This window comes from Nicotiana tomentosiformis, chromosome 3 (assembly GCF_000390325.3).
Source record: "Nicotiana tomentosiformis chromosome 3, ASM39032v3, whole genome shotgun sequence".
Classification (NCBI taxonomy): Eukaryota; Viridiplantae; Streptophyta; class Magnoliopsida; order Solanales; family Solanaceae; genus Nicotiana; species Nicotiana tomentosiformis.
The window spans coordinates 148913471-148936469 of record NC_090814.1 but is presented as its reverse complement, the minus strand read 5'-3'; the positions used below and the strand labels follow the sequence as shown (position 1 = coordinate 148936469).

At 42.9% G+C, this 22999-nt stretch overlaps 3 protein-coding genes and 1 long non-coding RNA gene across 4 annotated transcripts in view; 3 read left to right on the top strand and 1 right to left on the bottom strand.

Annotated features, from left to right (window-relative positions):
- The first annotated feature begins 8090 nt into the window (after window positions 1-8090).
- Window positions 8091-12090, top strand: LOC104091428 (cytochrome c oxidase subunit 2). The gene is made up of 2 exons (XM_070197835.1): window positions 8091-10230; window positions 11590-12090. Exons 1-2 carry the CDS (start codon window positions 9792-9794, stop codon window positions 11988-11990), a joined length of 840 nt encoding a protein of 279 aa, XP_070053936.1. The 5' UTR covers window positions 8091-9791; the 3' UTR covers window positions 11991-12090.
- Window positions 12091-13666: 1576 nt separating this feature from the next.
- Window positions 13667-14464, top strand: LOC117275396 (small ribosomal subunit protein uS12m). The gene has a single exon (XM_070197834.1). The coding sequence runs from the start codon at window positions 14075-14077 to the stop codon at window positions 14450-14452; it is 378 nt and encodes a 125-aa protein (XP_070053935.1). The 5' UTR covers window positions 13667-14074; the 3' UTR covers window positions 14453-14464.
- LOC117281622 (NADH-ubiquinone oxidoreductase chain 3) lies at window positions 13670-14464 on the top strand. Its single transcript, XM_033661465.2, has one exon. The coding sequence runs from the start codon at window positions 13670-13672 to the stop codon at window positions 14024-14026; it is 357 nt and encodes a 118-aa protein (XP_033517356.2). The 3' UTR covers window positions 14027-14464.
- A 4064-nt stretch (window positions 14465-18528) lies between these two features.
- Window positions 18529-22999, bottom strand: part of LOC138907263 (uncharacterized) — a 59167-nt gene continuing 54696 nt past the window's right edge. The window contains exon 2 of the long non-coding RNA XR_011415066.1: window positions 18529-20015. This is a non-coding gene — a long non-coding RNA (uncharacterized lncRNA). The remainder of the gene's footprint in view (window positions 20016-22999) is intronic.

The following is a 22999-nucleotide window of genomic DNA, read 5'->3' as shown; positions in this document are numbered from 1 at the left end:
GGAATAGGGGGGGTTCCTTGATATTAAGGTGTCAAGGCGGTCGAAGAAGGCCACAGGTGGAAGCAACCGATGCTTTGATCATTCAATTGACTCCTTGCTGCCAGTCCGTGCTTGCTGTCATGCTGGCAAAAGCAGGGGTTTCGGTCGGTTTTACCTACTATTGGATTTGAACCAATGACTCTCGCCGTATGAAAGCGATACTCTAACCGCTGAGTCAAGTAGGTCAAGCTGAGTCAAGTCACCCTATAAGAGAAAGCCGCGCAACCAAAGTAGCCCTTACTATACAAGGGGGGCGGAGCGCTAAGAAAGAGAAAGCGTTATCACTATACGAAATGAAGCAGCGGCTAGCACGCTAAGCTAAGATCAACCAATGTTCGAACGCGGAGCCTTTCTTTCTCGGTCGTCTGTCTTAATAAGTGGATTCCGATTCATGCAGTCGTTCTCTGCTGCATTGGTCTTTTCACTCCCCACTCTCCACCATAACAAAATGTTTCCACTATATCTCAGGAGTAGTCAAAGGAAGTACGGCGGGTCCGAGTAGGAAGAAATTTACTAAGAAGTAGGGCATACAACAATGGATCAATTCATTCAACAAGATCTGTTCGGATCAGACCAGGATGAATGGGATTGGTCTGACCTCTCGCTCGGATGTAAGACTCCCGCCGCTGACAGATGTCCCATGCCACCTTTCGTGAACAGCTATGCCCGAGAATGAATTGTGATATAGCGCCGAATAAGCCACTGCTCTATTCCCGACTCGAAATCCATAAAGGACTTTAAGGGAGATAAAATAGGGGGCCCTATACCATACATCCTGCTGCCTTGGGACGACTGCACGTTACATCATAGCAGCACGACCAAATGGAGGTGGAAAGCCCTTGTATAGGTTGGGCGCTAGCTAGCGCCTTCCTTATACTAATATAAAATGTTGGGCCTTCCCCTTATTTATTAGTATTAGGCAAGTTGCTCGAGGACTTCTACTGGGAATGAAAGTTCCCTATTATAGGATCCCTAGTAAAGCCAATTTAATGATGGCCGCTTATCTGAGTAAGAAGACGATGGCTCCTATTATTGGTGAGCGATCTCCTCTACACCTTATCTTTGGGCGTTTTACTCTCTTTCAAAGAGATGACTATTCAAACCTCAGAGTATTCGGATGCACGTGCTTTGTTAAAATTCCATCTCCTGCACAAGACAAACTGAGCCCTACATCTCACTCTATGTGTTTTCTTGAGTGAGGTTGGGGTACCCCTCTCTCAAAAGGGCTACAAGTGTTAATGATCCTTCTACACGACGATTCCACCTTTCTCGACATGTCACCTTTTTCGAACATGTGCCTTACTACGGAGCTCGGGGCTTTGAGATTCCCTGTGATGGTGGGCCATTATGTTACCTTGTCTCCCCTTAGAGGGGAGGGGTGGAACTATTGAGGAGTTTATGTGAGACAGCATCAGAATTCTCCGATTTAATAGAGTCAGCAAGATCCGGGTGACCAAAGTGATCAGCAGCTTGATCAGCTTAAGGGGAAGTTTCGCAGGTTTGTGAAGACAGACTCTCGTCACTCAGTTTTCAGAGCTGAGCCAACTGATTCAGTGGTCTCCCTCTCTCCCTATACTTCGAACCAAGACTCTTCTTCAGACTTAGGTTCTCTAGCTTCTATTCTCGGGGTACGTAGATCCACCCGTCTTCGTTTTCCTATTCATAGGTTTGTATCAACTAAGTCTCTGTCTACTTCCCACGAGTCTTTTTTGCAATTTCATCCATCTTTTTTAACCTGATACCTTTGCAGAGGCCATATCTCAACCCTGCTGGCAGCTCTATGCAGAAAGAGATCGTAGCACTAGAATGGTTTGCTACTTGGGATTGAGTCTCTCTTCCTCTAGGGAAATCAATAGTGGGCTACAAGTGGGTCTATAAAGTCAACAAAAAGCTGATGGAGCTGTTGAGGGGTTGAAGGCTAGATTGGTGGCCAAAGGATACACACAAGAGTATTGAGTCGAACCCCTTTAGAGATAGGGGAAAGATTTGCCCCAGCTTGGCGAATCGCATCCCCGCGCAACGAATTGCATTGCCAACCTCCTGATTGTCTTCTTATCATTTTCCGTTGCATGTTTGGGATACGTTTGGTGTTCAATATATTCCCTGATGTCAGTAAACCATGGTTTACCGTTGGGTGCCCTTTCAATGGCCAAAAGATCACTATTGAACATGCCGGGAGTCAACTCAAAAATTTCTATTAGGTTGCAATACACCGGGCTGCTTCTTTGTTCTATCATGATTGGGTGGACTTTCCCTCAGGAATGTTTATCATGGAGGCCAGTGTTGCCAATGCATCCGCGAACTTATTTTTTCTCTGGGTAGTGGAGAGAAACTGATTTTCTTGAATTGCTCAGTGAGCTTTTCAAGATAAGCATGGTATGTCAAAAGTTTTTCATATTTTGTTTTTAATTTCTTTTGAGTTTGGCAGATGATAAGCGTCGAATCCCTAAATACTTCGATTTCTTATATTCCCAGGGTCAAGGCAGTCTTTAATCCATGGATACATGCTTCATCTTCTGTGGTATTCTTAGTTCCTTAAAAGTTCCGCTTAATGGCAATGGGGGTGTGCGATTCATCAGGTGCAATCAGCAATGCCCCTACTCCGTACCCATTTTGATTAGTCGTGCCATCAAAGTCAAATTTCCATGCCCTCCTCTTCTGTGACAGCTATTTCCTCGTCTGGGAAGCAATCCTTAAACTCATGTTCCTCCTTGATAGGGTGCAAGGTGTTCTGCTATCGCCCTTCCTTTTTGGTTACATACGTGATGTCGAATTCAGACAGAAGCAGTAACCATCTTGCGGTCCTTCCCGTTACGTTAAGGCGGGTTTCTCGAACAAATACTTTTTTTGTAGGTCCATGGAAGCTATTAAATGTACTGGGTAAGACAGCATGTAATGCCTCAATTTCCGCCTTACCCAAACCAAAGCCAAGCAGGTTTTCTCCAAATTGGTATACCTGGTCTTGTAGTCAGTCATTTTCTTACGTTGGTAGTATATGGCCCTTTACTTCCGTCTGTCTTCATCGTATTAAGCCAACATAGACCCCATAGTGGTTTCAGTGACTGATAGGTATAGTAATAAAGGCTTCCTGGCGTTGTAGGCACTAGAATGGAGTCCTTTATTTTGTCAAAAGCTTTCTGGCGGGCTTCATCCCATTTTCCTGCTAAATTTTTATTTAGAAATTTGTGTATCGGCTCGCAAGTGGTTATACAAGAGAAAGTCAAAGTCTGATGGGACTATTGATCGCTACAAGGCTCGCGTGGTAGCCAAAGGCTACAACCAGCAATAGGGTATAGACTATGATGAGACATTCAGTCCAGTTATCAAGATGGCATCAAGGGCGATTAGGTGTGACTTGCTTGATAAGGGAAAGAGAAGACGTCCCTCAAAGCCCCATTAACGCAAAACAAGTCGATTCCTACGTTTTTAAATTACCAGAAGCTCTTAGCTACTCAGCTATACTATAGGCTCTAAAGGCATTACTTGACTGAAAGAGTGCTTATATTATGGGGGCTTCCCTTTCCAACATCTGACTTATATACAGGTCAACATCGACTTAAGAAGCACGAAAAAAAAAAGTAGCTACCTCGGGAGAGGGATGAGAGTAGTCTTTTTCCAATAGGCTAGCTGCCTATTGCAGGAGTTCCTGACCTGAAAGGACACCAGCAAGCTGCTACTGAATGTGAACAAAGTCAAGGAGATGGAATCAACTCAATAGAATTAGGTTTTTTTTATGACTGCTGAAGTGACCGAACGAAATGTTGGATTGATTCAATACCGAATCCCAGATCTCCATAGACGACTAATGGTAGGGGCTGCATTTTTCGGAAAGAAAGATAGTGGCAAAAGGATGTTAATCAAGAACCGACGTCTCATGCCGACCCCGTCTGCAGTTGCTACTACACTGTTACATCCGGATAAAGTGACCCGTACTGGTGGAATAATTGCAATGCGACTATACCGCCTGCTGATAAAGGGAAGACAGTATACCAAGCTTGTCCCAGCAGTCAGGTTTGGTCCTCCGGGCAGCAACCCGGCCGGTATACACCCCACAGAGGAAATTGGGCTGTGAGGTGAGTAACTATATTCAACAATCATTTGCCAACATCGTTCCTAAGCCCTACTAAGTAAAGGGGGATGTGTTCAGTCCCAAGCATCTTCGTCAATACTCCATCTGCCCCCCGCCGGGGGGTTAAGGGGGAGGATGTCAAAACCTTACCCATAAAAAAAAAGTACATAGACCTGCTCACAAAGAGCTACAAGACAGCCAAAAACATTACTGCTAATAAAATGAAAGTGAACAAAGCCAAACCAATATGATATTCAATAAGCCCACTTTTTTGAGAGAAAAAACCTGAATTTGTTGAGGAAGATCAGCTGTAGAGGAAAACCTATAGTCAAACTGAGAATCGCAGCCGAAGTTTGCTAAAGAGTCTGCCACTTTGTTGTTTTCTCTAAATGTATAGACGATTTTGAAATGGCCAGCCGAGAATTTGGATGAAATGAAGCTCCACCATGAGTCTAGGTATGGGTAATTTTAGGGGCTTCTTTATTTTCATTGAAGCAATCAACAATGATTTTGGAGTCAATTGCGAGTTTACGAGCTTGATGAATGTAGAGCGCATCCAGAAGAATAGAATCAGTAAACGTCCAAGATGATCTGATGTCAAGAAGCTGAGAACAGTCTTTCAGCCAGTCCGTAATTTGTTGAATAATAGCAGCCGGTTGAGATATTGGGTTTTCTAATTTACTGCTATTGCCTTCCTTCCAGAGTTCCCAAACTGAAAAAATAGTAAGCATAGACGTGACGTAGCCAACTTGGGATTTCCTGCGAGATCTGTTAAACCGCCGGGACTGAATGGAATCCGTTTGGAAGGATCTTATATTGAAAAGGCGATCAAAATGGTTCCAAACCTCCATAGCAAGCTCACTCTTGATGAAGAGGTGATCAATACTTTATTTATCATACTCCGAACAGTACAAGCATTTGCTTGCAAATCTTATACCTTTCGTCTGAATTTATTCCCTTAACTGATTCTGAAATCCCCGCATACAAAGTCAAATAAGAGCTTCCACGCAAAAATGCTAATTATTGTAGGAATGGCTTTATCCCAGACAAATTGAGTCCAAGCTTGAATGCCCGTTCGATTTCTTATCGATTCCCAACCAGCTTTGAGAATAAATGACTCACTACGATTCTTTTTCCATATCCCCCTGTCCTCCTGATGAGATGTGAATATACCACTATTCCTGATATCATAAACCACTCTGTGAGGCAAAAATGCTTCGATATCATTGAAAAAGCAGTTTCCATGTGCGTCAAGCACATCTATGATTTTGGAGAAATAACTAGTAAAGGAGTTGGCCTGGTCAATAAGAGGGAGTCATACTTTGGACTGCTTTTTTCAAAAGAAACTATCTGAAAGCCCCTATGGTTTGCTGCTTCCAAACCTGGTTGTCAGGACTTAGAGTGAAATCAGTTCTATTTTCAGGCAACCCCACCAATACTTAAGGGCTCAAAATGGTGGATTGGAAATGGAGCTAGCACTGATTTCTGGTTCCACCCCTGGCTCTCTGATATTCTTCTCATTGAAAGTACCCCCCTCTTATTGACCAGGTAAACTTCATACGAAAAGCTTTTGAAAGCTCTTGAAAATGTCTTGTAGTAGGAGGACCCAAAGCCCCTTCCTGAATAGGTAGGCACATAGTATCAAAAAATATCCAGTGAAGCTTTCTTTTGTCTTCATCACCGCCTCACCAAAAGTTAGCTAACATTTTTTCCAACTGGTCAAGAACTCCCTTTGAAACTGGAATCCCTGCAAGAAGGTGTATAGGCATCGAGAAAAGAACATGTTTGCAAAATAAGCCGCCCTCCACTGGATAACAATGCTTTCATCTCCTACCACTTTATTTTATACTCTATCCAGAAGATGAGAAATTTTTTTTTTTTAGATTTAAATAGAGGTAGTCCTAGATAAAAATATTAGGAATCAAAGCAAGGAAAGTAGCATTGATGGAACGGGGGATCGCACCTTCAGCGAAGAAATAAGGTGACCAGCTGGAAGTTTTTGAAATCCCAACAATATTTTCTATATAAAAAGAATCCGGAAAGCCATCAGGCTTTAAAGGATAGGGGAGACCTTTTTTTGGGTTAGTGCGCGCCGACATGCTCAAAATTACCTTTTGAACTTCTTCCATATTAGGAGGGCTCGTAAGCATCTTATTATCTTCCTCTGTGACTAGAGAGGGGATGGTCTCAAGGATCTCATCTTCAAGCACCGAACCTTGAGAAGAAAGTAATGTATGAAATAAATTGAGAGCTTCCTGCCATACAGAGACAAGTTCTGAATTTGGTTCAAGGTGCTTATTCTCTATCTTTCTTCGTAAAGCAGAAGTTTTTCAAGGTTACTCTTGGCCGAATCTAACGGAATTTTCTTATCAGCAGACCAACTCTGTTCAAGAGCAAATTGGCCTTCTTCGTTTTCGGCATTTCTATATTCTGAAATAGTTCGCCAATTCAGTGCTTTATTTGTCGAGTCAATCTTCCTGGAGAAGACTTGAAAAGGATTTCCCGAGCATGGTTGAGATCAATGTGAAAATCAGAATGCCGAATCCACATTCTTTGGAAACGAAAGACCCCAGGCCTGCGAGTATTATAATCTTCTAAGAAGATTACTAGAGGAGAGTGATCAGAGGATACTCTAGGCAAATGGTCAACTCTGGTGGAAGCAAAACGGCTTTTATATAGAAGCGGGCAGTCCCCATTCAAAAGGATTCTATCTAGTCTGGCCCAGATACAATGTTGACCGGTTTGATTATTGCTCCAAGTCAATTTGCTGTCATTGAAAGCCCAATCAAATAATCCAAACGAGAAAATCATATCTTCAAAGCTCATCACTTCAATAAAGGCATTGAAGTCAGGAGGCCGACCCCCAAGTTTTTTCTAATGGATCCGCAATTACATTAAAGTTCCCCCTACTAGCCACGGGAAGTTAATGCAAGTCGATAGGTCCTTCAATCATCGAGTACACTATCGACTTCCCACACTTATCATGACAACATCACCGATCTTTGGCGCTTATGGGGGGCCCTATCATACACATGCACCACCAGAGTCTTCATAAGAACTCTGGGGCGAGGGCCAAGGTGAACCCGGATTAACGATGAGAAGCGGTCAAATCAGTAGCAAAGGCACCAGGACGGACGGTTGGTTGAACCGGGCGATAGCTTCGCGATCGATAGCTCAGTGAGGTATGCCACCCGCCCTACTTCTAATGATAAATAGAAAAGGTGGGAGAGGGGCTGAGGGACGGCAAAGGTACAAAAACAAAAACTACATGACATACGTACGTTAAATGGTAGGCCCATTACGAATAATCATTAAGGCGGTCTCCAATCTCGCTCGGCTCGGGGCGATCACTTGAACAGGGCGGGATTGATCAATCTACATCAAAAATTCTGGCTTTCCTTCCCAGGAGCGCATCTACAGAATTAAGAGAGCACGCACCACACTCCTACTATACCAGGGCCTTTAGCTTTCACTGAGAAGAAGAGATTACTTCCAGCTAGCTTTTTTCCCTAACCCTAACCAATGAATGATAGGCCGGCTTAGGATAATTGAAAATGAATTCACTTTCAGTAATCGGAGGCAGGTCAGGGGCCGGCGGGCACGCCCCCAGCTTCTTAAGTTTGGGAATTATGCCGGACCAATGCTACGAGCTTCCAGAATCCAATGGAATCTTCGTAAAGTCGATCATTACGAGTGTTACGATTCATTCGATTGGCGGGTCCAATCGATCTTATTTCGGTTCGATACGTCCACCTACGAGACTCACCTTTGGCTTTCGTCTCGGTAGGTGTATTATTATACATTTTCCCAAAAGAACATTCATTCATTTCTTTCTTCCCCGTCGACCACGGCGACTGAAACGACGCGAAAAATCCAGACCGGTAAAGGAGAAGGGCCGGTGGGGGCCTTCAAGCATTCGAAATACGCCGGGATTGAAAATGACATAGCGTTCCTGATAGAAAATAACGACTCCTTCAGAAAAACAAACTTATTCAAGTTCTTTTTCCCAAAGAAGTCCCGCTCTGACCGCCCGACGAGTCATCTACTTAAAAGGACCCTCCCCGCAGTCCGCCCTTCCTTGAATTATTCGATCATGCAATACTTATTGAATACAAAGAACAAAATTCATTTTGACCCCGTCGTAGTTCTCAATCATTTCGTGGCACCGGGCGTGGCTGAACCATCTACGATGGGGGGAGCTAATGCACAGGGAAGAAGCTTAGATAAAAGAATACGTTCTTGCATCGCTTTTTTTGTAGAAAGCTCGACCAGCGAGAAAAAGTGTTTGGCCGAAGCCAAAAAGAGGGTGACCCACTTTATTCGCCAAGCGAATGATCTTCGCTTCGCGGGAACAACAAAAACCACCATCTCGCTCTTTCCTTTCTTCGGTGCTACCTTTTTTTTTCCAAGGGATGGGGTTGGGGTGTATAATAACCTTTTTTTTGAGGATGCCCGGGAACAACTCCTAGGTCAATTAAGGATAAAATGTTGGAACCTCATGGGTAAGGATAAGGTAATGGAATTGATAGAGAAATTCATAGACCTAAATAGGATAGGAGAATTGATAAGGGGAATAGAGATGATGATAGAGATCATACTGAGAAACAGAAGAATTCCGTACGGGTACAACTATTATTTGAACGAAGTGAAAAAAATGCGATCTTTGTTGTATAATAGAACAAACACTAATACCTTAATTGAATCGGTCAAGATCAAATCTGTTTATCAAAGTGCTTCTCCGATTGCTCAAGACATCTCTTTTCAACCGAGGAACAAAACAAGATCATTTCGTTCCATTTTTAGTAAAATAGTGAAGGATATTCCATTAGTAATGAAAAAAGGGGTGGAGGGGATCCGTATATGTTGTTCAGGTCGATTAGAAGGTGCAGAAATAGCTAGAACTGAATGCGGAAAGTATGGAAAAACATCTCGTAATGTATTTAACCAGAAAATAGATTATGCTCCTGCGGAAGTATCTACTCGTTACGGAATCTCAGGTGTCAAAGTGTGGATTTCATATAGTAAAAAAAAAAAGGGACGTGCTATATCCGAAACGTACGAAATATAGTAAATATCGTAAAGGCAGATGTAGTAGGGGTTGCAAACCGGACGGTACACAACTTGGTTTTGGAAGATATGGCACTAAAAGTTGTAGAGCTGGTCGTCTTTCATATCGAGCCATTGAAGCAGCGCGTCGTGCTATAATCGGACACTTCCATCGTGCTATGAGCGGACAATTCCGAAGAAATGGTAAGATATGGGTAAGAGTTCTCGCAGATATCCCTATTACCGGGAAACCTACAGAAGTAAGAATGGGAAGAGGAAAGGGAAATCCTACGGGTTGGATTGCTCGTGTGTCCAGGGGACAAATCCTATTTGAAATGGATGGTGTGAGTTTGTCAAATGCTCGACAAGCTGCTACATTAGCGGCGCATAAACTATGTTCGTCAACCAAGTTTGTTCAGTGGTCATAAGCTTATAAATCTTACCCAAATTCTCCATTTTGGTACACGCCAAAGCGTTCCATTTCGGTGGATTGAAAGAGCCATCAATCACTATGATCTCTTTCTTAGAAAAGAAATTGTGTAAATTCTTCCTTTTTTTCTCCCATACTTTCCGTTGGTCAACAACCAACTAAAGTGCTCTATACTTCTTCACTACTCGTACAGGGAAGGTGGAAGAAATGAAGTCTCTCTTTTTTTTGGGGGGAGCAGAGCAGTCAAAGAATGAACCAAACCAAATGATTGTTCTAGAATGGCTATTCCTCACAATTGCTCCTTGTGATGCAGCGGAACCATGGCAATTAGGATCTCAAGACGCAGCAACACCTATAATGCAAGGAATAACAGACTTACATCACGATGTCTTTTTCTTCGTTATTCTGATTTTGGTTTTCGTATCATGGATCTTGGGTCGCGCTTTATGGCATTTCCACTATAAAAAAAATCCAATCCCGCAAAGGATTGTTCATGGAACTACTATCGAGATTCTTCGGACCATATTTCCTAGTATCATCCTTATGTTCATTGCTATACCATCATTTGCTCTGTTATACTCAATGGACGAGGTAGTAGTAGATCCAGCCATTACTATAAAAGCTATTGGACATCAATGGTATCGGAGTGCGCCTCTTCACGAGGGTGATTAAAGTGCAACGAAATGCCTTAAAGTTGAATATGGTTCGCGAAGCATCTGGCTTACCGGTAATCTCCCATTCCCGCCGTCGAGAGACTTTAATAACTATAGCATGCCAGAAACGGGGAGTTGAGGTGGTTAGACCTATACCCCGAAATGCTCCCAGCATAGGAGCCTATGGTTCCATTCTTGTTGTTGCTGGAGGTACACATCCCTCTTCTCGGTGTGGAACGATATACGAGAAATAGATGCTCAGCCTGCAATGTCCGATAACGGCGCTGAAGTAGTGAATCTATCGGCACCATAGCAGTGGTATACAACTTTGGACCTAACGGCCGGCCTAGTAACCTTTCGGAATGGGGGATCCCCGTTGGCAACAACCACGGTAGTAGTTGCGGAACTACTGGGCCGGGAGAGGACAACCTCTTGTTCCTGCTCCTCTTTCTTCGCTTCGGGGACGGAGGTCCTACGGTAGGTAACAGCAGGCACAAGCAAGTTGACCGAAGGGGACCAGCGCTTCTACTCCTCCACCGAGGAGCCGTTCTTGCGAGAAGCAAGGGATGTCGTGAACGGTGGGAGGTCACAGAGAATTGACCTATTCATAGAGTGATCCTATGATCGATACAGGATATAGACTATCTCATTCTTTATTCTATTCTATTTCTGAAAGAAAAAAAAAAGAAGGGTGACTCAACTTCTCAGCTAGAGTTGGTGGTGGGACCTGTTGGCATAATGCACGCTGGAACGTGGGAATTCGAGGTCTCATGAACTACTACTAAAAACCAACTTTGTTTTTGTTTTGTTTGTGGACAAACGATATCCGGTCAGGCCTATGGCTGGATCCTTTTAGATCTACGGGCCGGCCGGCCCCGGCCGTTTACATGAGCATAGGGAATCTATACTCGAGCGTTCCACTGGGCCCCTGACAGGATAGGTGAGGAATCACTCTGGATCTTCTTTTTTTGGGCTACAACTTCGCCGAGCCGACTAGCATCCCTTTCCACTGTGCATTTTTCGAACAAAGAAGACGACTATAGGATCGAATTCGCTCTTCAAGAAACTGCTCGTCCCATACCTTCTGCCTGTCTCATATGTGTGGAACCTGGTCTTTTTCGGTTCCAGCCTCTCCCTCGAATACATAGGGTAGGTAGGGCTGGGTGAGAAATGGTTCCCTCTTGCCAATAAACTTTCCCCGGCCTTCGATTAACCTTACTCATAAAGGGTCTTACGGTCGGGAGAACTACCTAACTAAAGAAAAATAGTGTTCTTTCTAAGAGTAGGCGTGGAGAGCTTTTTGCGGGGAAACTTGCAAGTACAGTTTGGGGGGAGGCGGGCGTCGACCCTACCTTATGAGTATTCGGACTATAACAGTTCCGATGAACAGTCACTCACTTTTGACAGTTATACGATTCCAGAAGATGATCCAGAATTGGGTCAATCACGTTTATTAGAAGTCGACAATAGAGTGGTTGTACCAGCAAAAAGTTATATACGTTTTATTGTAACATCTGCTGATGTACCTCATAGTTGGGCTGTACCTTCCTTAGGTGTCAAATGTGATGCTGTACCTGGTCGTTTAAATCAGACCTCTATTTCGGTACAACGAGAAGGAGTTTACTATGGTCAGTGCAGTGAGATTTGTGGAACTAATAATGCCTTTATGCCTATCATCGTAGAAGCTGTTCTTAGGAAAGATTATGGGTCTCGGGTATCCAATCAATTAATCCCACAAACCGGGGAAGCTTAAGCGGAAATGAAAGAGGAGGGTGAGGGAAGCCACTAAATTGAGGGCTTCACTCGCTCGCTCTAACGCTCATTTAGTAGACAACGAGTGGAGTGCATAAGCTGCTTTAGAGATAGGGGTGAGTACTACACGAGCTCGTAAGTAAAGTACGGAACGAGTCTTGTCTACGAAGCAGAGCAACCTCAAATCCATCATTGGCAAAATAATTATTTGGTTATGCCATTTTGGGCTTTGCTCTAACCGAAGCTATTGCATCGTTTGCCCCAATGATGGCCTTTTTGATCTCATTCGTATTCCAAGTCCGTTAGTAATCGTTTACGGTGGGTGGGTAAGCAGGAGGGGATCCCTGTGGTTAGACTAACTGGCCGAGAAGGTTAGCGAGGTTCCTGCTATGGTGAAGTGAAAGATCTTTCACTATAGTGGGAAGAAGACAGGTGGGAGCGAGCGGAGCGAGAGCAAAGCAAGCTCTAGTGGTGGGTTGTCTTCGCGGTCCCATTTCATCGACATAGTCAGAAGCAATGGATGTTGTAAACGCACAAGTGAAACACGAATGAGTATAGGTTTTGGGGGATGTAATTTCGATCTAAACCCGGAAACCCATATCTTTATATACGAAATTACTTCGTCCTTTTTTTTTTAGCCCTTTTTCGTTTGTGCATCTTTCTCCCATGCTTTCCGTTGGTCAACAACCAACCAAAGTGCTCTATACTTCTTCACTACTCGTACAGGCTTGACGGAGTTAAGCTGTATTGAGGGAATCATTTTGTCTCAATCAATCAAGAATGCCTCAACTGGATAAATTCACTTATTTCACACAATTCTTCTGGTCATGCCTTTTCCTCATTCTTATTAGGTTCTATCTCCCTTTGGATTTAGAAGTGAAACTCTTTTTCTATTATATAACAAGGCCCAAGTTACAGCGGGCTCTTTCTATTCTGAAATGGTTCATATGTCTTTATTGCTTGCTAACTTTTGGATATAGGATCTATGCTAAATTGTTTGATGCTATTTTACTTCATTCCATATTTGGTATTCTCCCATTTGAACTGCAGCTACTATCCCACTATATGAATCAACCGGATAAGGATCCGGAATGGGTGGAATTCGTACGACAGCGCCTACAAACCCAGGGACTCTCATCCAGGGAGTACGAGGTCATGGTGCGGGACTTCCTCAATACGGAATTGTGTTTTGCGACTCGAGAGCAGATTTCCTCCCTCTATCAACTCCTTTTTTATGGTCGGGAGGATCCACAATTCTTCATTGATCCACAAGACCTGGATTCCATACTGAGGGTGCACCTTGAACCCTTAGAATTCAATCACCCTGCTCTATGCCAGGTCTTAGACATAATTCCCCTTTTTATCAAGACCTAAAGGGAACTCAAGCGCATCATTTTCGTGGCTTTATAAACTTTAAGCACCAAGGGCGATTGGAAATGCAACATCGCCTAGAGTTACGAGAGTTATGGAAATCTCTTGAGAGAAGGAACGCTTTTCTAAGCGAGGAAAACGCCTCTCTAAGAGAAAAACTTTTAATTCTCGACAGGGAAGCCCCATAAAATTTTTCTTTGTTGTGTTGCTGTCGTAAAATAGCGTTCTTCATTCCGTCGTCGATCTTCCAATTTCCTCCGGTATGCCGCTCCGCCAGCAAGGAGCGAAAGAACCAAGTTTTTTGTGGTGATGTCAGAATTTGCACCTATTTGTATCTATTTAGTGATCAGTCCGCTAGTTTCTTTGCTCCCACTCGGTCTTCCTTTTCTATTTTCTTCCAATAGTTCGACCTATCCAGAAAAATTGTCGGCCTACGAATGTGGTTTCGATCCTTCCGGTGATGCCAGAAGTCGTTTTGATATAAGATTTTATCTTGTTTCCATTTTATTTATTATTCCTGATCCGGAAGTAACCTTTTCCTTTCCTTGGGCAGTACCTCCCAACAAGATTGATCCGTTTGGATCTTGGTCCATGATGGACTTTTTATTGATTTTGACGATTGGATCTCTCTATGAATGGAAAAGGGGTGCTTCAGATCGGGAGTAACCACTAGTGAGAGGGCAAAAATTGGGGGGAAGGACAAAGTAAAGAGCGATGCCTACATTAAATCAATTGATTCGTCATGGTAGAGAAGAAAAACAGCGCACGGACCGTACTCGAGCTTTGGATCAATGTCCCCAGAAGCAAGGAGTATGCCCGCGTGTTTCAACGAGAACACCGAAAAAACCTAATTCAGCTCCACGTAAGATAGCCAAAGTACGGTTGAGCAATCGACATGATATATTTGCTCACATTCCAGGCGAAGGTCATAATTTGCAGGAACATTCTATGGTCTTAATAAGAGGAGGTAGAGTGAAAGATTCGCCAGGTGTGAAATTCCATTGTATTCGAGGAGTCAAGGATTTGCTGGGAATTCCGGATCGAAGAAGAGGCAGATCAAAATATGGTGCGGAAAAACCCAAATCGATATGAATGGAAGATGCCTCTGGAACTCGTTTTTCTCGGTAAGGATAGGTACGAAGTCACTCGACTGAAAGGAGAGGGAACAACCACAACGTTACACCCCAAAACTATACGGAGCCCTTCCGAATGACCTAGAATATAGTCTACTAGACTAGCCAAGAAAGAGTCTAGTAGACTATATTCGCCCGTGGAGGTGAGTGGAGGAAGCTGTGAAGCTTCTAACTCTAATTACCAACTTGGGACTATATTAGTAAAAAGCGGCATTATCCCCTTACTCAATCCCCCCTCGCTTACCACCATGAACAACACCTTTCCCGATCAATTGGTTTTTAATTATTTAATAAGAAAGATGGCAAATCCTACCATTGTATTTCCTTTTTTCATTTGGATCCTATCAACTTGGAGAGTGTCTAGATTAAGACACTTCTCATATTCGGACTATCAAGATCGACTAAATGAGAGTGTGGCTGACATGGTAAAAGAACAAATTAGCCACACTTTTCTGGACCCCTTTTTTTGGGGAAAGGATAGTGGGTAGGGCTTATCTTTCCCCCAGACTACTTTACTCACTGGAAATCATTCCACGTATAGGAACTGGGAAAAAAAAAGGGCTCGAACTACAGGGATCTGATACCTTCTTCCCTTGGTATGAGAAGTTGGTTATGTAGGCTGACAACCTTTCCTAGGTTGTTTCGATCAGGCCAAATAATCGATTAGTATTATGCCTGAGATTACCAGAAGAACTTCCCCCTCTTGAAAACTGACTAATCAAACAAAGGGGGTAACTTTTTTTTATGAGGGTAGGGAGTTTGGGTTGGTGTTCAGTGTACCGCACTTTAGTTACAAGATCGGAAATTCCATTCTCTTTTTTACCATCTAAAATCGAAGAAAAGAAAGAAGGGCGAGATAAACAAATAAAGAGCTAACTTTCTTTAAACTTTCTTTATTATTATGTAAGATTATAAGGTTCAAAATTAATCGGCGCAGGAGCTGCTACAATTGCTTTAGCGGGAGCTGCTGCCGGTATTGGAAATGTTCTCAGTTCCTTAATTCTGTTGCGAGAAATCATTCATTGGCAAAACAATTATTAGGTTATGCTATTTTGGGATTTGCTTTAACTGAAGCTATTGCCTTGTTTTCCTTAATGATGGCCTTCTTAATCCTCCTTGTCCTTTCGAAAAAAAAATAAAAGAGTGGAAGCGGGCTAGTCCCCGAAAATGCCCGGTACTTTAGCGTTGGGGACAAGTAAGATTATTATCTAGTTTATCCGCCATCGTTATCATAAATTGAATATCCTGTTAATGTGCCAGCCCTAGCCCATCTTGCTCTTCCAATTCCATTTCGAGAGTCATCATAGCTCTTTTGGACTTATACATGCAGCACCCTTTTATCTTTCGACATAGACCCTTCTTCCTCCTTGCGATGCAAAGGCAATGTCAGGGAGTCCGACTCTTTAATTGAAAAAAAGACGGTTGTGTGCGAGTCGGCTGGGAAAACACAAGCTTAACACGTCTTTCTTTATCTTTTTCATATCTGAATGTCTTTGTCGAGTTGGTTGGCATCATTCGTTCCTTTCTGTCTTTTCATTGTCCGCCTCCGCCCGAACAGATACGCACTAACCCACCTGAAATAAGGTAAAAGCCTTCTTTCCAACCCTTTGTACGAGACTCCTTTCTTCGTACAAATGCTCGTAGGCGAAAGAGACCTTCCTTTGCTCCTGTCGGCGGGATCAGCCAGTGTCCCCGTGTGTAAGGCCTTTTCCTGAAAGAGGTCGAATAGTTCCTATCCCATTCATACTACTGTTGGCTTATGTGCTATGTCTAGCGGCTGGTGAATCCTACCCAGTATCAGAATTGGGTAGGATATTTCCTCGGTTTCCGAGAAGGGTTTTAATGGCGACCGGACTCCTCTTCTCTGGAAGTCTAATGGTTTGGGGGACGTCGATTCCCTGGATTTTCTGGCTTCCCTTCAACCAGCCACTCTTTTAGTTCCCAAAATATATAGAATCCAGAATCCTTTTAAGCGCCTTATCACGAAAGTGACCAAGCAAGCAGATGATGATGGTTCAGCCGGTAAGCTAGCAAGCTTACGAAATGAAGGAAGAGGAGACCCTTTTATTATAAGTTGAAAGCGAAGTTGATAGTCCTCGTATTGGTAATTATTATACGCTAAAAGTCTATATAAGATATAGAAGGCAAAATATGAGAAAATAAAATAAATAAAGAAAAAGAAGAAGGCCCTCTATATTATTATTAATTAAGGCTGTGTAAGGGTGTGTCTATTTTCTTTCTCTTAACTCAGAAGTTCTTTTTTTTTTTTGGTAAGATAGTAGTGGATCGAGAAAGCAAAGCTTAAAAGGCGAAAGTGCTCTACCTACCCTCTCTTGTTTCAGGTATTCCACTCGTTCTCAAAGTATATAGCTCTAGTAGTCCTTTCTGCCTATTACACTCCTTCGCTCTAGTGATCGCTTCGTATACTACGCTTCTTATCCAGCGTATTGAACTCGTTTATTCCACTCGCTCCCTAACTCTAAGAGCAACTCCTCTTTTTAGAATTGTTGAAGAAACTACTAACTCTAACTATCTAACTGCACTGATCGGGGTCGATCTCACTGACCCCTTGCTTCACCACGCCCAAGCCGGAGGCTAAGGAGAGCAGAATAAGGTGAAGGTGGATACCGCTCATCAAGAGCTTGGTTAAGTGTCCAAGACCGTATGCCTTGCTGGTTGGATCTGAATCTGCTCTATAGTTATCTAATCTCTTTCTTTTTCCTACCTCCCCTACGAAGGGAAGTACAAAGGAAGCTGCTTCGAAGTTGAAGGGGCTCGTCCATTCACCATATGTCTGTAATTTCATACTTAAAAAGGAAGATTAAAAACTCATCGATCTCCTTACCGCTCCGTGGGGATCTTCATTCACTCTTCTCTTACTTTCCCTACTTCTAGAAAAAAAAAGAAATGTTGAACAAAAACGATCTTTCTAAAGTTAAGGCAGCAGATCGGTCGGCTGCGGGACGGGGCCGGGAGCAGCAGTAGGAGAAGCGATAAGCCCTTCAATCTACTCCTCAAAGCAGGAATGGAGGGCCGCTTTCTTAATAATTCAAATAGATAGTTCTGCTCACATCAAGGGAAGCTCTTCATTAACTGAGAAGCTCATTGGCTCGCCTTTGACTCTAGCCTCTCATTTAACTCGCTACTTCGTCAACTTCTCAGTCCCTCGTGAGTGTGGCACGCACCTCTACATCTTTTCCTATCTATAGTCAGGGGACTGCTGCTCATAACTACTAGCTATCCATCTAGCCCACGATAGCGAAGGCTCAAAAAAAAGATTGAATGAGGTCATTAACATTGAATCATCATAAGGAAGTCAAGTAGTCCGTGACTGACTAGCCGACGCTTCTGCCTTTCCACTTTCCACGAGTCAAAAAATGTAACGATAGCTAAGAGAACTAGAGAGCTAGAGCGAAATACTTGTAGCGAGTAAAGAACGATTTCACAAAGTTTATAATAAAATAGTACGAGTTGTAAAAGCGTAAGAGCTATATAGAACCACCTTTGGCCGGTCTCACATCTTCCCATCCTCTACTTAGTTGTCTCAATTACATCGATCCTGAACTACGTCCATCCAAGTATTCTTGCCCTTACCCTTTCGGTCGAGCACAACCTCCCGAGCGCTAGGTTCAAGCAACTTCATACCACTTCGTCCCTTTCACTCTTCAACCTGATCTCTACATTCATAGCTTGAAAAAGCAAAAGAGGGTCACCGTCACCTCTCTTAATGACTATTCTTAAGCTTCCTTTCTTTGGGAGTAGGATCTCTTTCCTAGGAGCTCATAGAAAGATAGCGAAGTCAGATAGTTCTTTCTTGCTTTCCTTCTATCTTTCTTTCTATTTCAAAGCTTGTGCTTTGGTTCAGATCACTGCTTACTTACTTGACTTGCCCCCTTTTTTTTAAGCAAAGAGGAAGTCGTGCAAGCAAGCGAAGTGGAATCTATTAGAATAGAAAATAGTGCAGCTCGATCAGTATAAGAATAAAGCCAGGAGGTTGGCAGGAAAGGTGACTTTCTTTTCCTTTTCGACTTCTTCCTTTAGAACTTCCTGTAAAGTGGAAGGGTAGGCCTTTGGCACCAGAAAGGTGAGGATCGAAATTCGGAGAGTGAAGAGAGGAAGGAACCCTCTTTTTAAGTCCTACGTACTGCTCTTCTCTCAATCGCTCTTTGGTATTCGGAAGTGGAAAGCGAACTGCTGGCTGTGGCCGAAAAGAGAGGTTCTGTCTTTCTTCATTCAAGTAAGAAAAAGATGGGACGCTCGCAGACCTGTATGGAAGGAAGAGAATTATTAGAACTCTCGTCCGCCCCTCTCTTTACCCTCTGTAGCTGAACTTTCTTACTTATGCGATGAGGAGCTTACTTAGTATTGAAATCGAGTTGGCAGAAAGTACCGAAAGTCGGCCGCCCGCCCTATCATCCCGTGTCTCAACCAACTTTTTTCTTGTCGGAAAATCTCTCTTTTGGCTTTTGAAACTTCGATTCGTGACAGCTACTCATACGTGCCAAAGAGACTTCCTTCCCTTACCCTCACATGCATCAGGTGCCTAGACTTGCTAGCTACTTCTATAAGACCGGGGATTTGTCCAAGTCTTCTTCCTAATAAGGATTTTTTCAACCTATTATGTGAAGACCTCGTAGGCGAATACCTGAGATATCTTCCTCAAACGGAGGGGGAGGAGGGGTATGACCATTACTTTAGCTGATCTCTTATCTATCTAAGAAAACGGATATTGGGATGCCTATTGAATTCTTCCTTCTAACATTGGATTCTAACAAGGCTAAGAGCAGCGGATACGGATAGAAGACCAAGAGCGCTTATGTATCATCTCCTGTCGAAAAGCGAAAAAACCCCTTCTTCTATACGAGACCTAGCTCTTTCCTCCCTTTACTAAAAATTCTTCTATTAGTATTAGTGAAAGCTCAATCCCAACTCTCTCACTAAGACCGGATCTTGCAAACAGTGTTCTTCCTAAAAAGCCAGAGCGGATACCTTTCTTATATACTATACGCAATTTTCTATTTTCGGATTAACTTAACTTTAAGAAAAGATTCTATAAAAGAATAAAGAGCCTATCTTCTTCTTTCTTTCCAAATCCAAATACAATGGGATGGGCATCTTTCTATTTCTGCTACTATGCCTCCTGTTTACTGTTTAGTTCAGTTACTTTTTTTTTCTTGCAAACAAGAAGGGGAAAAAATAGGCGATTCGAATCCCCGTTCTTCTGATTTCCTCTTGTCTGCTTTCTTGCTCATGCCAATGCCTAACAAAACAGTTAAGAAATCTGCATGGGATTCTGTACCAAGAACATCGGCTTCTCATGTCGATCTTCCGTTCGGCCAATTGGACAGCGTCATCTTCGTTTAGTTTACTATTCAACGTCCCCCAATCCCTAGTTGTACAGGTACAGCCCAGAAGCTTCCTCTTTCATATTGATGAAAGCGCTAGGCACCTCTTAACAGTTCAAAGTCCCCCCTTGGCTTACCCAGCTTTTAAGGTGAGAACAGCGGATTCAATATCAATAGCTGTGGATTCGATTCCTATTCTTATATATGCAACCTAAGCAGCTACTTTTGTCCGTGCATATCTTAAATCATGCTTTTCACAAGTTCGGTACGCTAGAGGGTGACGAAGGAACACTAGTTCTATTGGCTCTAAGCCCGCATTCTTCCTAGCAACCGAGTCGATGTCAAAGAACCCGAGCGAGGGCCTTCTCTGTGCATTCATGTGCAGCTAGGGGAGTTGCAGGACTAATTTAATTTCCAAAGCTATAAGTCCTAGACTAGAAAGGAGATTTGCTTGGTGTTAAGTCAACTCTACTAGATGCAGTTGCCCAGGAATCCAATGCACTAACTCCTGGACTTAGACGATATGCCCTTAGGGATACGTTAGCAAGTAATCCCTCTCACTAGTTGCCTTTCAAAGGCATTTTTACATTATCCCATTTCCACGTGAAAGCAGATAAGAAGTCTCGTCTTCATCCTATTGTGATGTCATCTCTATTAAACCTGCTATTCCTATCATGCTATTGCTTCTGTCTTCCAACCATCTAAGACCGGATTCAATAGCAGCTCCTGCACCCATTGATTTTGCACCTTCTAACATCTCGAGCTCGGTATTGTACCTTAACCTCAGTACACTTCACACCCACCCAATCGTGAGAAAATGACGATTCACTAAAAACTTCTCTTTTTGTTTTGACGTTGTCAACATCCCGAAAGAGAATTCCTTTGTTAGTGATTCGGCTTTCTATCTTAAAAAAGATAACGAAATTTCGAAGAAGCTCTTTTAAGAATATTTCCCGCACTTCTTCAGTAAATTTTCCTACTTTATTATGCCGATTCCTCTCTCCGTATATTTTATGTTAGAAGGAAGGCAAAAGCTGACTGGTGCTTTGTTTAGGGACGGGAGCCACTCCTTCTTTTCCGAGTTTGCCTAGGAGCTCCTGTCTTAAAAGACGAATACTTATTAGTAGGGCTGCCCCCAATAGCTCTTTTTGAATGGACATCTGAGATAGCATCAAGCCGAGCACAAAACAGATCTGGGCTGCTAATAAGGAGGACTGTTAAGCCTTCTAGCATAGGTGATGCCTTCCCAAGGTCTGGTCTCTTCGGTACAGGTACGGACTTTGAGAAGACGGCCTTTTTCTTTGACTGTGTGGAATAAGAGCGGGTGCCTTTCATTTATCAAGACTAGATAAACCAAAGCAGTCTACGATTGCCGGGTTTTTTAGGAATGGAATTTATAGGAAGATTAGCGGAACCGCCAGGAATCAGTACTGCGTCGACTGCTATGTGCTAAAGACTGCGGAATAAGAGCTCTTAGTCCTTTCGGCACGGCATAAAATAAAGGCTGTTCTTGTTGCGGGTTTATCAGAGCTTGAGAATCTAGCTAGGGCTATTTGAACTAATAAGGAAAAGTAGGCATGCTAAGTACATTTTGATGGCATTGAATCGGAAGATAGCCTATCTAAGAGAAGATGAAATAGCAAGTGCTTGAGAAGAAAAGAAGCTGTGAGGGAATGCGCTCTGACTGATATCATTCAGGCAATTCCATTCTTACTGTCCTAGGAAGAAGGAAAGGATAAAAGATCCCACGAACAGGGTTAGCGTAAGAAGAGCTTTTGCAAGAAGGGCGTCGTTCTCAGATGGGCAGATGGAGCTGTTAGAAAGAATTACCGATCGTCGGGAAGAGAAGGGGAATGAATCTTTTTTTTGGGGAATAAGCACTCTTGTCGCGTCTGGAGTTGTAGATAGTAGGGGGAATCGCCTTTCGAGTTGTTAGAAAAAACACAGTTGTTAAAGTGAAAAGAACTCTATTTTTTTACTTTTAAATAAGAATAATTATCCGATCAAGGGCTAACCCACGCACAGAGAAGGAAGAAGCTATCTCAATATCCTTCACACAGATGACATTTATCTTTCCCATGACTACTTAGTGTGTCTCAACAACCGTGTCGGAGAGAAGGAAGAGGGCTCTTTACCAGTATCATAGCCGGGAGAATGAAAGCATTAGTGGGAAGATCTTTTGTTCGATCTGCCTTGGGTGGGGCGATGAAAAAAGTCTAGTTCATCCTCCCGAATGAAACACATCTTATGAAATATACGGGCCGGGTGGGTCCAGGGTCCAACAGCCGGATCGATTACGAGTCATCTCCTAGCCTGATTTTCCTTTTGTTTCGGGTGGTTCAAACTAAATGAAAGAAAGGTCGAACAACTTCTTCTATTGAATAGACATCTGCTTCCTGGTCCTTTCGAACCAGTCAAAACCTGGAGCAAGGGATTTGAAGAACTTTATCAATGAGCTGGGACTAATAGCAATATCTGCTTTGGGACCTCAGTATACATGGTAAAATAAAGGGGATCCTAGTGATTTTACATTTGAGAAGCTAGTATCAATAGACATTGAAGAAGGGATGGTTCCTGCAGATGATGTTAATAAGTTGTGTTGCATGATTTCTTTGTGTGTTCTTAAAGTTTAGGGATAATGCCGCTTTTATTATTTAATAAATATCTCTTTCCGAACAGATTTCCCCATCAGTAATGGGACGTTCGGGATGAAGCCAATCAAAAAAAAAAAAAGAAAGAAAAATGCGATTTGGATAATAGCTTTTCTTATGACACAAGATTGTTCTGTTCCGGGACTGTAGTGAATAAAGAGGGTCAGCTCTTGTTAACCCGGTACAACAAAGTAATAGAAGAGAGTTAGTACTCATTTAATTGACCTCCTTTTCGAAGTCAATGAATTTCTTTCTTTTACTTTTATTTTGTTCAAGTTGCTTCAGTGAATGAAAATGCTCAATAAAGCGGGTAGGTCTTACTAGCCCTTACACTCGTCAAACTTATTTACTCATTCTCCACAGTAATGGATTGACTTTACTTCTTTCCCAAGCATCTGGTAATTCTGGCTGCCTTTCCACTCCTCACTTTGGTTTCCACCAAGCCAATCAAATCTGCCTCTTGTGCTCTTATATAATCTTTGGCCTCTCTCTGCTTCTCGACTTTACCGA

Excerpts from the sequence above, each read along its gene's own strand:
- LOC104091428 (XM_070197835.1), top strand. The coding sequence starts at position 9,792 with ATGAAGTCTCTCTTTTTTTTGGGGGGAGCAGAGCAGTCAAAGAATGAA. Across the intron at positions 10,231-11,589 it reads TGGACATCAATGGTATCGGA|CTTATGAGTATTCGGACTAT; the intron begins GTGCGCCTCTTC and ends CGTCGACCCTAC.
- LOC117281622 (XM_033661465.2), top strand. The coding sequence starts at position 13,670 with ATGTCAGAATTTGCACCTATTTGTATCTATTTAGTGATCAGTCCGCTA.
- LOC117275396 (XM_070197834.1), top strand. The coding sequence starts at position 14,075 with ATGCCTACATTAAATCAATTGATTCGTCATGGTAGAGAAGAAAAACAG.